The following is a 17,892-nucleotide window of genomic DNA, read 5'->3' as shown; positions in this document are numbered from 1 at the left end:
GTTAGGATGAAGAAATAGAAATTTTTTCAACTGTAAAAGAAAAAAGGGGAGGGGCTTAGGAAGAGGACCCATTTTTGAAAATTCAGAAATTTAACTAAGAATGAGAGAGTTATAAGGTATTTCTTTGGACAGCCGTGGCAAAGATGGCAAAGATGTCCATGATTACAGTTTTAAAACACAATTAAAATATAACTTTAATACAGTTGAATATGCAATTTAAATATAAATTTTAATAGCCAAAAGATCAAGGGAGAAACATTTTAAGTACATTGAGACATTACTCTGAAGATCTAGGAGCTTGGGCCTGAGAAATGCTAATTAATGGCTTTCAATTAATTAGTATCTTCAAAATATGATCAGCCTATAAACTCTACCACGCTGTTTTTCACATCATCTAAAGTCTCCCTTGCATCTCAACACATTCATCTCCCTTGACCCCTGTCCATATTTGCAAATAACAAAGACCACAAGCATCAGCTTGCAGCAAAAGGCATGCAAAAAGCCATCTACAAACCTAGATTATCAAATTTTAAAAATAAACAGAATCAAAATCAGCTACAGTTACCTATTTATCTTTAGGTCTTAGTCATACAAACTCATGAATTTTCCATACTGCTGAAAGAAAGAAAATATGCTTCAGCAGCATGGACAAAAAGAAAGGCTGCTTTGGAGAGAAATACCACATATGAAATGTGCAGGTAAATCTCCTAGGATAAGCAAATACAAAATAAGAAATAATCAGCAGCTATAATTTCATCTTTTTCTAATATATCATGTATTTTTCTTCATTTTAGAAATTAAGAAAAGCAGATTAAGACAAAGTTAAAATCTGCAATAAGTTTATTACCTAGAGATTTCATTATTTACTTTATGCTGTTTGTCCTTCCATTTTTTCCATTTCTAATTGTATTTATTTATTTATTTTTTTTTTTTGTCTTTTGTCTTTTTTTGTTGTTGTTGTTGTTATTGTTGCTATTTCTTGGGCCGCTTCCCCGGCATATGGAGGTTCCCAGGCTAGGGGTTGAATCGGAGCTGTAGCCACCTGCCTACGCCACAGCCACAGCAACGCGGGATCCGAGCCGCGTCTGCAACCTACACCACAGCTCACGGCAACGCCGGATCCTTAACCCACTGAGCAAGGGCAGGGATCGAACCCGCAACCTCATGGTTCCTAGTCGGATTCGTTAACCACTGCGCCACGAAGGGAACTCCTCTAATTGTATTTATAAACAGAACCACCTAATATTCTCACCACAAAGATACTTGACTCTTACACTGATATGAACAACAATGTCCCTAGTACATGAACAAGATATGATCAAGGATGCTTACACTCTGACAACGGATATGAGATGAATGGACCTGGTGAAACATCATACAAACTAATGTTCAGGTTGCCTTAGGAAATGATTCAATCTTGAATGTTATTAACTATACCTTAGATAAATGAAGCTTCTGTGAAAAACTGCAAAGTCACTCAAAATGACGTTTATAGGTATTTCTTATGTGACAGAAACTCACATAGAATTATATGAAAAGCAAAAATAAAGTCAAAAGATGAACAGGGTGAGAAAACGATACAACATACTTCATTCTCACTGTCATTTTAGTGACGATCCTGCACCACCAAAATGTTGGTTTTTATTTTTTAGTGATCTAAAAGAACTCAAACCTATTATTTTATTTAGTGGGAAAAAAAATACGACAGTGCTTTTCAGGGGGGCCACACGAAGAGTTAACTGAAAGTTCAGTATTGTGATGTGCTAGCAGTGCCATTTAGAAAAAACTGAATGTTTTTCTGATTTTCTTTCCTCCTTAAAGAATCATCTTAGAAAGGCAAAAAAAAAAAAATCCTTTGTGAGGCAAGTACTTTTAGTACTTGTGTGGGGGAGCAGTTGCCAACCATTCTGTTCTAGAAGACTTGAATGATATTATCTTTAGGGAATATATTTAGGGAAGTTTTTGTCTTAATTGATTCATTCCAGGTTTCATTTGATTTTAGCTTCCCTTTTCAGATATGAAATTTTATATCACTAACACCATGTTTCTCCATTTTATGTTAATGGAGTTTGGGATTCATGAAGTTAATATACAAAAGTGGTTAAAGGGATTCAAATTATTTACTCTGAAGAAGAGGAAAATGGAAATATTTCCTACAGACGCCAATTATATTAAAACTTTCAATGGAGGATAATAATTTTAATGGAGTAAGTATTAGACTTTGCCCAACTAGGGTTTATCAGTTTCCTTTCTTCTGAACAGCTACTAGTATACTACAGATGTTTAATAGGCACAAATAGCAAGAACAAGTGGAATTTAACCCTGAAAAGAAATGACATATATTCATCTTAGACTATAAGTTTTCAGAGGACAGATGCTATGTCACAATCAACACAGTGTGTAGCAAGCCTGTAGTCTGCAAGAAAAATTATCTGCTCCCTTAGATATAGATAGCAGAGGTTCCAAAAGGAAAGAGATGTTTTTAATAAGCACTGCAAATCACAATTCATTATACTGATGTGTGATTATGCTTAATAATAAAGATATTGACTGGGAAGCAATGAAGAGGTGCATTCTACGGTATATGAGATGGAAAATCTCAAAAATCATCTCGAGATTAGCTTGTAGAGTAAAAGGAAATAAGTTGGTAAATTCTGGAGAAACCATGGAGATCAGTACGTAAGAACAAATCTTAAATAGGAGAAGTGAAGAAAAAAAAAGAAATACAGTTAGAACTGGGAAATGAGAGGTTTTATTCTAGCCACAGATTAAGGGTCACAAAGTGAATAGTTGATTGAATGGATTGGGTAAAGATGCACCATATGTATACGGTCTCACCTGCCTAGGTTAGAAGGACCTCAATAAGCCAGAACCTTATGCTCTATCCCCTTGGAGAAAGGTGTGAAGACAAGTTTGGGATATTTTGTAAAATAAGAAAAGGGCAGGGATATAGTTCATATACAAGGATAGTATCAGTGTATCCTAAAACTATGAGAGAGCTTCCAGGTAATCTTAACTTTGGCTTTTCCTGCATTAAGTAATAAATCACATAGTACCATATCTACAGTGTATTGCCTGGCACAGGATTGGTACTTAAAAGAAATCCCCAGAAATTAGAAATACTGAACTGAGAAAAGCTAAATGTTCATTTTCATCCTAAGCAAAGCATCCTATCCCTGCCGTTACCTCGGAGTGCTGTGTCTTCCCAGAGAAGGTAGGAGTTTAACAGGAAGTCAAAGAGCCACATTAAAAATAGGCTAAACAAATATTTGTGGTAACTGATTCTTCTTTGAGAGAAAGAGTATAGATGATATTATTTTAGGGTTTGAAGCCTAATTATATGTTAGTATCTGGGTAGCTTTCAAAAAAAATTCAAATGCTAGGCTTACCCTAGATCAACTGAACAAAAGCTGTGAGAACAGGGCTTAGAAATTTATTATTTTAACTAGCTTCTCATATATTTCTTAAGAAGCCTGCAGAGAATGAGTCCACAAGAGCTTCTTGGCCAAATAAAAAAACTCCTTCAGCCCAATGTTGTAGACATACAACCATAACACTAGAGAAAGACATTTTTTTAATAAAATGAATCATCATTTCAATAAACTACATTTGGAATGTAAATAACCCTCTCTGGATGGTAGATGGATGAATGACTGTATGAATGAATGTTCAAGGTAACATATTTCATTTTATCACACCATCAATTGATGTTAAACACACAGCAAATCTATTTAAAAAATATTTATTGAGCATTTATTGTGGGTAAAGAATTATAAGGGCATGATTTTGAAAACACTGTGTATGAACAGAATTTTTCCAGGATTTTTTAAATATTCCATTTGATTTACATGATAATATAATATTATCTTAACTGGCTGAATTTCAACTGACCTCTTAGTATTGAAACATAGCTTTCCAACTTCCTATTTCTTTAACTTCTTTATAAAGTAATTACTATTTGAATACTAAATTGTAAAAAAAAAAAAATGATGTTTTCTACTGAAAAAGATTCTTTGCTGAAACTTTTAAAAAAGTGACCTCTTCAGTATTTAAGAATATTCTAGTTTGGGGTTAACAGATGCAAACTATTACATTTAGAGTAGGTAAACAATAAGGTCCTACTGCATAACTCAAGGAACTATGTCCAATCTCCTGGGAATAGAACATGATGGAAAATATTAAAAAAAAAAAAAGAGGAGTTCCCGTCGTGGCGCAGTGGTTAATGAATCCGACTAGGAACCATGAGGTTGCGGGTTCGATCCCTGCCCTTGCTCAGTGGGTTAACAATCCGGTGTTGCCGTGAGCTGTGGTGTAGGTTGCAGACGCGGCTTGGATCCCGCGTTGCTGTGGCTCTGGTGTAGGCCGGTGGCTACAGCTCCGATTGGACCCCTAGCTTGGGAATCTCCATATGCCACGGGAGCGGCCCAAGACCAAGAAATAGCAAAAAGACCAAAAAAAAAAAAAAAAAAAAAAAGAATGTGTGTGTGGTGTATGTGTGTGTGACTGAGTCACATTGCTGTAGAGCATAACATTGTACATCAACTATACTTAATAATCAAAAAGAATATCCGCTCCTTTTTTCCTCATTTATTTTACAAGTTCATTATTTTAGAATAGGTTTTCTTACAGTGCTCTTCAGCGTGCTCTGAGAAAGACATGTACTACATCAAATGAAGAAACAGCTCTTGGTTTCAAAATTAGTAAGAAGCAAATGATAATTTTAACAGCTTGCAACTCCATGGGCAATCAAAGCTAAAGTTGTTAACAATTAAGAAATCAAAGAAACTCTAATGCTCTAATAGCTGAGCGCATGCATGAAACCTGTCACTAACACAGAAAACTTGGAAAATTATTAGGAATCTTCCCCCATGGGGTTAGTCATAGTTGTTATTTCAAACCTGGACAGCTGCAACTCTACTGTAAAATAACATCTAATACTGACAATAATCTCACGTATACAGACACTGAAGGAGTGCAAAGGAAGGCAAAGAACGGTGTATATTTACCATCACAGTCAACTAATAGTACCAGGTGGAAGGATTTTCAACAGATTAAATGAAACATTTGGAAAAGTTCCTTTGAATCAGGTGAAAAATGCATTTGCAAGACACAAAATCTGAGCTGTATAGGGAAACAGAGTCCTTATTACACTTATAAGTCTACAAGGTACATAACCACTTGATTTGAATGTGAGGTCAACAAATCTAAATGTTGAGGTCAAAACAGAGGCAAAGGCTAAAATTTTCTGCTAGAACCTTGATATTCTCTTTGGAAAAACTGTCCCCCAAATTTTTTAGATGATTGGAGGTCTGAAATGAACTAAATGATATAAACATGGACAGATCAGAAGAAAATGATTTATGTTAGGAGTGCCATCTTTTCAAAATCGTGATGGACTCCTTGGTGTCACACTGAATATGTCTATATTTAAATTACTTCTAACATCTACCCTGCTGGTTAATGATAGTTATTACTTCTCTTCAATCCTTGGTGGTTCTCACAGTGTTTGTCTCTTCATTAGCTCTACATCTATAATTGGGAAAGGAGAGGAGAAAGAAATTAAATTCAAATGGGGTCGTTGAATTAATGGCAGCAGTTTTAGTAGGAAATGTGGAAGAGGTAAGGAAGGAAAGAGGTTGAAACCATTGGCTAAAATAAAAGCTATGGATCATTCATTCATTTCACAAATGACAATGTGCTCAGTGCCCTTCTGGGTCCTGAGAATACAATGTTGAAAGAGGCAGATACATTCCCTTTTATCTCATTAATTTCTTCACTGAGTCCTAGCATAGATAGTTTAGGGTTAACTGTAGAGAACCGACACATTCTTGCTACAGGTATGTATGACACCTTTATGATACTTCTTTTACCTACAGCTGGTCTTTTCTGTTAAACTAATCCTAGAGGACTGTTTCTATACTTCTTTTATTTGGACAATGACAACCTAACTCCACCTGATGCCAAGATAGCAACAAAAACAAAAAAGGGCATCTGATGCTCTATTTAGGGAAAAGTAAATTAGTGAGCTTCTTACATATAGCAAAATTAAATGAGCCTCAGTTTCCTTATCAGTAAATAACAGTATGATTATTGCAAATGAGATCTTGCATATAAAGTGCTTTTTGAACATTTTACAAGGTCAATAAATGTTTTTCAGAAGGATAAGTGGTGACCGTTTATGAAAACAAATTTTACAGTAGTTAATAATTACTGAATTGTGATTATTTATGACTCTCCTGCCTTAATGGAGAATATATTTACATCAGGGACTTGATGCAATGGTAGAGTGAATATTTATTAACTCAGTGCAAAGATTACTTGTCTCCAAAAGCCAAATGCACAGGCACCTGAACATCTTCCCACTAAAGTCTCCAGCCACCCTCAGCTGTCTCAGAGCAATTTACCAGCCTTAGATGCTTATCTTTGCAATGACCCCAGGGATTTCATGCTCAGGAAAGGAATTGTAAACTATTAACATCAATCACATCTGAAACCCACTGGCCTAGAACTATAAAGAAATGGAAGCCAAACTTGCCCAAATACCAGGCTTCGTTCTTTTCCAAAACAGACTCACTCCTTTTTTTTTTTTTTTTTTTTGGCCACACTTGTACCACACAAAATTCCTGGGCCAGGGATCAAATATCAAACCAATGCCACAGCAGTGACAACCCTGGATCCTTAACAATGCTAGGCCACCAGGGAACTCCAAAGCAGCCTTATTCTTAAAGAAATATTTTCTCTAGTGCATACAATATAATAATGATGATAATTTCCAGTAATAAAACCCTTTACACACTTTTTCCCAATTTAACTACAAAATAATCTTTGAGGTAGTCTATTATTAATTTTCATTTTGCAGATGAATAAACCAAGGTTCAGAGAAGTTCAGTCACACACACTAAGTGCCAATGCAGCCTGTATTCAAATCCCTATTTCCCACCTTTAAATATAGGGTTCTTTCCACTAATCTATGAAACCTATATTAGGAAAGGTCTTCTAATGACAAAGGTTCTTGTCCTCACTTCTTAGGAACACTCATGCTTTCATATCTGTCTACAGCTGAAGCACAGCTACCCTTGGTGTAGCATCTTTCCAATTGGCCTCTATTTTTCTCCACTAAGTTCCACAAAGCTTCCTTCTTTCACAGAATCCAATTCCTATGAAGAGACCATTCAAAGAGGCAAGAAGTGCTATATATCCTCACTGATTTGGGACATACTCAGGTGTGATTTTCCCTTTTATTTCATACACAAAAATTTTATTCCATGTGCATCTTTCTCTTTGAGTTACATTACCTCTTTAAGGATGGAATTCTCAGAAGAACAAAGACAAGAGGATTGGGTTCTTGTCCTGGTTGCTATACTGTGGATAAGTTATCTACCTACCCTTTATGGACTTCAGTTTTCTCATCAAGAGGATGAGGTATACTAGGTGATCTCTCCCTTCCAGTTCAAACTTTCCTTGATCCTGTTAAATGCTCTTTTAGATGTGTTGGATACATTTCATTTGCAGCTGTTGATTATTACATATTTGGTGAAGGAATGATAAATGCATTTTAATATACTGAGAATGGCTACTGGATCAAACACAACCAAGCACATTGTCAAAAGCACCTGGCTCTATTCCACCACTTTTACTACTGGGATTTGGAAGAAAAACTAAAATATATGTGCCAACACTCTCTATGTACTTCTTTTAAATATTAAAAATAAACTGCAGCAAACATTTTTATGTAGTTCGTAAAGCTGAAAATTACTTATCTCCTTTTTGCTGTATAATAATCTAATTCATTTATTATCTAAATTGGGGTAAGCAAATTAGTCCATGAGTGAATTCCCTTGAAAACCGAAGATTACCTCATTTAAGTGCAGAAGTTATTTTCATATGAAATATTTTCAACAGAAGGTACTAAAAAATAACTATTACACATTCCTTAACTGGGGTACTTAACCTTTTTCTGATCACCTGTAATGTCATCAATATGCCAAACAGTTATTCTACCATGTTAGACCAGATCCTAGTCACTGCAGTGATACTGAAAGGACTGCCTAGAGTACTCAGATCTAATCATCGCTCCATTAAATGTGCACAAACTGCCAGGTTGAATAGCCCAAAAGTGAATCGAAGACCCTTGTCTACTTATATTTCCTCTTGCCAGCTGTTATATCTCATGATTTCCTATGAATCAAGTGGGCTCTGATCTGCTCCTTTATTTTAGGTAAATGACTTGAGGATGGCTTCATCTTTTCAATTAAGATAAACTACAGGCTCTGTGACATCTGTTTTTCAATCAGAAGGTGTTTCCATTTACTTCCGGACTCATGGGCTATGTTCCCATATGGTGGTATTGTTGGGACTCTGATTGGTAGATAAGTGGAAATTTCCTCTACTACTCAATCAAATCGTCAAATGAGATACCTTATGTAAAGGAGCTCTAAAAACTATAAAGCTATGCAATACAATGATCACTATTAATGCTACAACTACAATGATTCCAAACTTATCAAAAAATGTACAAATTGAGCTCCAAAGATTGACTTTTATTTGATAAAATAATCACCATGTATACCTGAATACTCTTACTATAGGAATAGGTGAAGCATGTACATTTATACTATGGAAAATGTACCCACATATGATGCATACAAAAACCTTGAGGCATTTAAATAATGTGAATATTCTAACATATTAAATACTATTAGCTGCTATAAAGTATTTAAACTTTTCAAATGTCACTTGTATTTTAACAAGAGAATGGAAGACTCCTCTTAGTGATGTTTAATATATTCAATAGAAACATGAGTTTTGGAATCATCTTTAAAAGCCATAAAACCAATGATAAAATAAGTTCTTTTTCCATTGTTTTCAAGAAAAACTCTTTTTCCTTGCTTCCAGACTCAGGAAGAGACCACTCTTCCTCTCCCATCCAAATATTTCTTCTCAGTGGGGTAAGTGGCTTTACTTAGGGCCTATCAATGTTGCCAGTTGATATAATCCTTCAGAGAGACAACAGACACCTCCCGCTGTCCTCTTAATCCAAATGAGGGGCTGGTGAAGGTGATAACACTAACAATGCAAGCAGTTAGCAAGACACCCTTCCAAGGGCAAGTCTCCACAATCCAAAACTTGTACCATTAAACAACAATAAACCACAAACTAAAGGAGATTTCAGTACTTTGGTTTTCTAACATTTTTATTTCATAGGAGAGCAATCACTGTTAGAAACTAAAGTTGGTACAATTTATTAATACTACTGAGAATTTTACGTTACTCCTTAAATACAACCATATTAGATATAATTCTAAAAGCAATTACTACTATACTTATATTACAGGGTTTTCATAGCTCATTAACCTTTATAGCTCTGAAATCTGTTTCATAAGGAGACCTTTGTAAATCTTTGGTCTTGCTTACCTAACCCAGGTTTTTTATAAAGAATGTCCCTTGAAATGTTCCATTTCCATAAAAACTTGCTAGGATTCTTTGCAGTAAAATCATAGGAAGAGGTTGATGCAATTTTCTCTTTTTTCTTTTTTTTTTTTTTTTTTGGCTGTGCCTACAGCACTCAGAAGTTTCGGGGCCAGGGATCAAACCCACGCCACAGCAGTGACCTGAACTGCTTCAATGACAACGCTGGATCCTTAACCCACTGTGCCACAAGAGAACTCCTGTAAGTGCATTTATTAGGTGCAATTTGTCAAGGTTTTGTTCATATTTAAGTTTGAGTATACGTTATTTTTCCCCCCCAAAAAAAATCAGTTTTTTTTTATGGCACCATTATCTCCAATGTGTAGTATTGCTATGCATGAGTGCAGAGACCACGCCAGAAAGTAAAAGCTACAAGGGTTGCCACTAACAAGTGGAAACAACAATTGCAACCTCCCAAAGTAATAGTTTATTCCAACTCACCCAAACTCTATTTCCAACCACATTAAGGGACTGTTTTATGATCTATTTTATTATTTTTTTTCCGAGCCCTTCTTCTTTTTTTTTTTTTTTTGTCTTTTGTCTTTTTGTCTGTTGTTGTTGTTGTTGCTATTTCTTGTTGTTGTTGTTCTTGCTCCCGCGGCATATGGAGGTTCCCAGGCTAGGGGTTGAATTGGAGCTGTAGCCACCGGCCTACGCCAGAGCCACAGCAACGCGGGATCCGAGCCAAGTCTGCAACCTACACCACAGCTCACGGCAACGCCGGATCCTTAACCCACTGAGCAAGGGCAGGGACCGAACCCGCAACCTCATGGTTCCTAGTCGGATTCGTTAACCACTGCGCCACGACGGGAACTCCCAGAGCCCTTCTTAATATATTTCACTATCTCAAGAAAGTTATCAGTAATTTAAAAAATAAGGTTGAGAATATCTAAAATAAAACCTAACATCCTTGAAATACTTTTGTATAACAGTCAATCTTGAACTGACTCTTCAGTCTTGAATACAGCCCTAGAAATTACAACTGTGTTAAAGCCACTTGGTACGTCTTTACCTCCAGTTTCTTCCCACTAAATATGTCTTGCCCCAAATCAAAAACTAATCTCTCTACAAAAAATTTGAAACTGTTTTGCTTAGAAGCAAGTCTCTGAAGCCTTGCACAGTTTATAAGCTATGTTCTGCACAAAGAACAAACTCATTAGTTTCATATACTACCAAATCCCTTCATCTATGATCCAAACTACTTTTTAAATCTTATCTCTCAGTAAAGTACCCAATCTTCTTCTCAGTGCTCCTCCTGCAATATTATCCTCAGCAAATCACAGAATGCATTTTCCAAAGACATCATGGACTTTTACCTCTCTGTGCTTTTGTTTACATTATTTCCTCTGCCTGAATGTTCCTATCTTTTTTCTGATCCCTTTAACTCCCTGCTCAAAGAGTACTTTCTCTGTGAAACTTCCCAATCCTGCTTCTCCCAGACTTTGCTGAAAATTCCTCTATATTCCAATAGTTCCTTGATCAAAGCTTCATTTTAGCAATTCTTAGGTTGTACTACTTAAAAAAAAATTTCCCATATGCCTCCTCTTCTAATTTCTTAATTCCTCAAAGGTAAGGACTCTGTCTTATCTTTGTGCACAGGACCTAGCACATAGAAGAGACTCAGTGGGTGCTTGCTGACTAAATAGATAAAGGACTACTACATGCTATGTCTTATTCTCCAGTAGTGACCTAGAACTTATCTTTCTGACTAAGCTAGTACATACATGGAGGAGATCTTGCCAAGATGACGAACCATCACAGATCAATGGTTTAGGCAGACTGATACAGATCATCTGCCTACCTTAGTACAGGCCTCCTTTCTCATATCTAATTCTGCAAGATCGATTGAAAAGAAAAATTGTAACTACTGTCATGGCTGAACTACACTGGTAAAGCGGGAAGAGTTTTCATTTTATTTATTCCAGACTGTGATGCAAGTCACATGAGACCAGAAGGCCCTTGGCTATGTAAGCAACATTAAGTAAGGGCTTATGCAAAATCATTTAACCTCTTGGGATTTATCTAAAAAAACAAGGGTCTCCATGTTTTGACTGTCACAAGGCCAAGGGTCCAGACTAGATTGAGGCATTTTTCAGTTCTAAGATCTGTGATTCTATTCATTCATCCATTCAGCCATCCATTCATCCACCCATCCATACATGAATGTTTGAGATCTCTTATAGCTTTAATATCGACAACTCTACATCAATGAGAGTTGGAGTCAAAGAAAATGTAAGAAGTCCCAAACATTCTGTAAGAATTTATAATGTCAAAAAGAATGACCTGAAGGATGTGCAGATTAGGAAGTAAGAAGCTCATGACTTCAGAAACAACTTCCTCCAGATAGTCCATGTTTAGTTTCCTTGTCTGAATAGTTTGGGATGTCACATTTACTTAAAAGGGCCAAAGAGGCTGTCTGATAAGTGATTTTAAGGAGAATTGGAAAATAGGACAAATACAATTATAAATCATATTTGAGGACTGTCTGTAGTGAAAGCAGATCAATAAAAGTGACATTCTTGCACATGTAGGTATTTATTCTATTTGTTCAAAAAAAAGGAGATTGAACATCTAAAGAAATACATAGCTTTGACATGTCAATGATAGCTCTAGAGTCTACCTTTGTTTCTGTTGCATGGGTTGTTGTCTCATAGCCATATACTGCATGTCTTCTTGCAGACGATTAAGAGGGGAATCTGGCTTGACACGAATCCCATAGTAATGGTACTTGGAGTTTCCTCTTCATAAAAGAACAACAAACAGAGATACAAAGTCAGTCAAGTCTATATCAATCATATAGGATGTCCATTTAATTTCACATTTGAAAAAATTAGGTAAGAGAAACATACTAATGTTACATATTTATAATTTTGCTAATCTGGAAACCTGTATATGTTTATGGTGACCTCATTTGCAGTCGAAATAAGAATCAATCAGTTAAAGGCCCTAAGAAAAATCTTTCCTTATAAATTTTCATTTATTAGTCAGAGTCCATTTGTTCCTTTTAATTTACATTTTATTTTCAAGTTTATATTTTAACTGTAATTTAGAAAATTATGTAAGCAGGATAAAGGGGTGCACACTAATTAGAAATGTATTATAAAGTGGTTATATAAAACAAAGAGAAAAAGTCTTAATTCTACTGACTTGGACATGTTTTGTATTTTTCTAAGTGAATTACTGCAGGGATTACTGAAGTTAGGATAACGTCAATGATACAAAATGTTGTAAAGGCTTTTTTCTAATATTTTGAAACCTAAAAAAAGAAGCAGGCATTTAATCTATTGATTTCAAAACATATTTTATTAGTCTTTGTTTTTATGGATTCGTATCAGTTTTGCAGGCTGAATAAGATGTGTCACAACAGACATGGGGAAATTTCTCTGTGAAAATGGCAAATTTCCACCTGGATTTTAAAAAATGTCACAATTTCCTCATGTTCATGAGAAAGACCATATTTGCTATTAGAAATGACAAAGTTTTACTCTGAATGAAATTTGCAAATTCTTACAAAAATAACATTTTAAATATGTAAATTTTTGCAATGAGAAAATAGTTTTTCACAAGTCTATATATAGCAAGACATCAGCGTTCTTTCCAATTTTTTTCTTTCATTTACAAAAAGAAAAGCAAGTGAAGTGTGGATTCAATATTTTATATAAAAATAAAACAGAATTTTACTTCCAAGATTGAAGAACGCAGATGAACCCTATATATTTGAAGAGACATTAAAATCTTACATATAAATGATATTGCTAGTTTAAAAAAATGTAGGACACCTAAACACCTATTTCAGCAAAATAAGCCAGTATAAAAACTTAATGCCTTTCACTTCTAGATATTGGATCTTGTCTTCAAAATCTACTGTAGAATAGAGCAAAAACCAAAAAATACCCCAAACTCAATTAGCAGGGTCCTCCCGTTCAAACTGGAGAACAGGAGGGAGCAGGAAATGACAAAGCTGCAAAGCAAAATGCCATCTCTCTTGTGAGATCCCCAAATCTGTGAAGTTTCTGTTTTTTCTTCACTTTTCTACAAATCTGCATTTTGGGTGGGCTGGTGGAGAGGTGGTTATTTCTATTTCACTGAAGATGGTTGAAGGAGATAACCATTTCCACGGTCTTCTTTGTTTAAACTTAATTTGAAGATGGGATTTTAAAAAAAGGCACCTTTTGGAATAAGTATATTCAAGATGGTTGAGTAGAAGGTAACTTTAGTTTGTCTTCGTTTAGAAACATGGTGACTTGACTTAACTTGTACTTAGCTCCAGAAACTTGAGAAAGGTCTGGTTCTGGTTTGAATGAATTCACTCAATAATTTCATTGATGGCTAAATAACAATTCTTCATACAGTTTGCTTAGAAAAAATATGTCCAATTTGTACAGGATTTAGACTGATTCTCCTTCCGTTTCCTGGATTAGGAGTAGAAAGTGAATGCCAAAACAGTTTGCATGGTAGAAAAAATCTCTAGCGCTTCACCCCTACCATCGTCAGTTTTTCTACATTAGAGTTCTGCTATCTTCATAGCACAGCATTTGTTTCAACTTTCCCCAAAGGATTTCTTTTCTCCTTATCCCTCTAGACTTTGCTTTCCATTTCTAATTACAAACACGACATATAATTTTAAAAGAAAGAGAAGACACAATTGTTACACAGTGAGAGGGGGAAGAAAAGAACATCAGAAAGTAAAAAGCTGCAATATTGCAATATGTACTTATGGAGCAGAGAGTATGGATTCTACTCATTCACAAACCCAAACAACCCCAATTTTGTCCCTTTCTATTTTAAAGATGTGTTTCAAGGTTTGAATGGAGCCTCAAAATAGGATCCATTGAAATCCCTTTCAGTAACAAAAGAGGCACAACAATACAGCTATTAGAATGTTGAATAAAGCCCAGGGATTCAAAATACTGGCAGGGTATGCACAACTAATGAGCCATCAACTAGGAGATAGTAGGTTAGGTCCCCAAATAATGATTTTCATGGTGGGGTGGGGGGAGCAGGGGTTCAAGGGGATGGAAGATGGTTCCTTTGCTCTGAATAAACATCATATTCTCCTGTTTAAAATATACTATCTTTGAAGTATAGATAGAAGAAAATATATTTATGAGAGAACTGAACCTCCAGCAATCTGAAAGCTGTACAATCACTTAAAATGCAACAGAAAGGAATAATTCACACTGAATACATACAGACCTTGTAATTCTCATAAAACTGACACAGTCCCTTTTTTAGTGTAAATTTATAATGAAGTCAGTTGCTGAGGCTCTGTTTATTTTATTAAGAATATTAAAAACCCTTTACTAGAATACTCTGAAGCTGTGACTTATAGCTCATTAAAGATATATATCTGTTACATACAGCAAAGCATCTTTATTTTTATACTTTTAAGTATGGATTTTATAAGATTTAGGAAATAAAAAACATATATATTGTTCTCAGCTACTTAAAATATTTGTTATGATAATTTGCAAAAATCATAAAAAGGCAAAAATAAAGCTCTATAGTTCTCAGTACTATTTTCATCACATTTCGACTGGTTAAAACACCCATGTCTTTTCCAAACAAAGGAAACAAAAAAACTAAGAGTCTTCCTCACATTATTGGTTTCCCTGCAACAGAACTATACTATATTTTTATTCCCATACATGTATGGCTTCACAATTGAGAGTTTAAAAAAAGGCTAATAAGAGGCTAAATAGGAACATATATCTTTAATTGAGGGCTTCAAACATTCAAAATTTGGAAGTCCACCAAATGACTTTTAATTGGTCTCCAGAAGTGAAATGAAAAACTCAGCTTTAATTTCTTACTCTATTCATATAGAATAGTTATTTATAAAAACATTTCAACGTAATTTTACAAGTCAAGAGTTATGTACCTTTCCATTTACTATGTCACTTTACTCATCATCTTTAGTATGGTTATTTTCCAAAAGGAAGACAGTAATAGATACTAATTTTTAAAGCATCACATATAAGTCTTCCATTAATAATTTGGTCTGTTGGGAGTTCCCGCCATGGCTCAGTGGTTAACGAATCTGACTAGGAACAACGAAGTTGAGGGTTCGATCCCTGGCCTTGCAGTAGGTTAAGGATCTGGCGTTGCTGTGAGCTGTGGTGTAGGTTGCAGACTCGGCTCAGATCCTGCGTTGCTGTGGCTCTGGCGAAGGCCAGGCTACAGCTCCGATTTGACCCCCTAGCGTGGGAACCTACACATGCTTCAGGTGTGGCCCTAAAAAGACAAAAAACAAAACAAAACAAACAAAAAAAACAAACAAACATAGTTTGGTCTGTTTATTTCTATGTGATTTGAGAATCAGTTTTTGTTCTGTTGATGTTGAGGATACTGCATCACTCTGGATGGGTAGTTTTCAGTGAATAATGACCTCTTCTTTCCCTGGGGGATTTTATGACTATTTATTTTATATGTGTGTGTATGTGTATAGTCTATAATCAAGTACTTTTACACAAACAATACACTGAACTGCTATAGTTTAAAAAAGAGAGATTAGTTTATGATCTTATTTTTTTTTAGTACTAACCTAGTTCCCAATCTCCTGGTTCGTAGCCCCATAAAAATTGACCTTATTAGTTTTCCAAAAGAAGCAGCATTGACTGGGTCCAGTTTGTGTTCCTGACAGTGTCGTAGGTAGTGGTTGTATAGAGTGCTTCTGGGAAGGCTCACTCCTTCTGCTGTCTCGTAATTGTCCAACAGCCACTGGAGCTAATATAAATAAGACAGGGTAAACAGAGAAACCGTATAATTCACCAAAATGTCTATAAGACACTGCAACTACAATACACAGAAATACTTAGAAGATCTTCCTCAAGCCTTGTAATAGGTAAACTGTTGTAATTCAGAGGCTCGTGTAAACTGACTTTGAAAACCCAGAAGCCTAAGTAGCTGAACATCATCTATTGACCTCAGACCATGTCATTCCTTCAAACATTCAAGCACATATGGAGACATGCTAATTTTCCTTGTACTGATTGCTATTTTGGAGACAAATACCTCTTCAAGGAATTCATATAATCCCATTAACTGGTTATAAATGTAATTTATAATTGCTACAGAAAAAAACATGTTACTAAGCCTGGCAGCATGGCACATAATAGGTCTTCAGTGTTGGTTTGCTACAACATGAATAGCAGGCTATCTTGTTATAAGTCCTTATATTAAGGTTCTAGTCATTTTTATAGAATTCTAATTTACTTACACAAGATAATACAATAGTGGTATTATCTACTGGGACAAAATCTGAAAGAAGTAAGGAAAAGTTTTAATCTTTTCTTCCCTAGAAAGAAAGAAATTTGCTAGGCGCTGATTTAAAAAAAACTATGTGTAATGAAAAAGAATCATTTATTACAATCATTTGAGTTTTTCTACCTCCAAGCTATGTTTTTTCATAAATTTGGAAGGCACACTACAGTCGTAGTTGGTAAAGCAACGTTTTCTCAGTCTATAGTTCACATTTTAGAGTTTTATGTTATCCTGATTTTTTTTTTTTTTTAATGGCCACATGGCAGAATGTAGAAATTCCCAGGCAAGGGATTAAATACAAGCCGCAGCTGTGATCTATGCAGGCCACAGCTTTGATAATGTTGGATCTTTTAACCCACTGTGCTGGACCAGAGTTCAAACTTGCACCTATGCAGTGACCCGAGCTGCTGCAGTTTGATTCTTAACCCACTGTGCCACAATGGGTACTCCTTCTGTGTGTATTTTTTTAAAATAATCTTTAAGGTATAGAATGTACAAGAAATTTTTAGAAGTTCTAATCTAGGTATACATTACTGAGTTTCAATATTAGTAAAATCAAATTATCAATCTGCTCACTATTTAAAAAAGGAGAATGGAAATAGGTTTAAATGACTTTCTTAAGGGCAGACATATACTTTCTCAGTGCTTGATCTGGTTTCTAACACATTTTCCTGATTACATGCATACCAGTTATTATTCCTACAAAAGCCACATATATGTCACATTACCTGTCTCAACCAAATCCCCATGCCAGATAGAGGTATGATGAGAAGCTGATATTCCATATGTAATTTGAGTTAAAAATAAGTTATAGAAGCCAAAGAATTCCTTTATTGAGCATAAAGTATCAGCCAGGCATTATGCTGGGTACCAACAGACGTAATAATGAATGTAACTCACCCTGGCCCTCTAGGAATTTACACTCACATACCAAAAATGACACATGGACACTAGAGGAAATGAAAGCATTTTTCCATTCTGCTTACATATTTAAAAATTTGTGATCAAACTCAGAACCTATGCTTTCAGACTCTAAATAGGAAAATCCATTAAAAATATCCTCGTAATCATTTCCTTTAACCATGATGACTGAATTTTCTTTTTTTACTGTTTTTTAATTTTTATTTAATGATTTTTATTTTTTTCCATTATAGTTGGTTT

The 17,892-nt window shown here is 35.2% G+C and overlaps 1 protein-coding gene across 25 annotated transcripts in view; it reads right to left on the bottom strand.

The window, feature by feature from the left end:
• RFX3 (regulatory factor X3) overlaps nucleotides 1-17,892 on the bottom strand; it is a 306,998-nt gene that overhangs the window by 62,125 nt on the left and 226,981 nt on the right. For 24 of the 25 annotated variants that reach the window (XM_084986795.1, XM_021064169.2, XM_021064230.2 and 21 more), the window contains 2 exons: nucleotides 16,013-16,194; nucleotides 12,089-12,208 (listed from right to left, as the gene is read on the bottom strand). In XM_084986795.1, the coding sequence (XP_084842921.1) occupies nucleotides 12,089-12,208; nucleotides 16,013-16,194 (302 nt within the window). Of the gene's footprint in view, nucleotides 1-12,088; nucleotides 12,209-13,637; nucleotides 13,743-16,012; nucleotides 16,195-17,892 lie in introns of those variants that run through there. The other variant, XM_084986824.1, reaches the window with a different exon arrangement.

This window comes from Sus scrofa, chromosome 1, assembly GCF_054392235.1.
Source record: "Sus scrofa isolate SSC_HxYL_T2T_F1_AM1 chromosome 1, Sscrofa_HxYL_maternal_Yorkshire_Landrace_v2.0, whole genome shotgun sequence".
In the NCBI taxonomy this organism is placed as follows: Eukaryota; Metazoa; Chordata; class Mammalia; order Artiodactyla; family Suidae; genus Sus; species Sus scrofa.
This window is presented reverse-complemented; position numbering and strand designations above follow the sequence as displayed.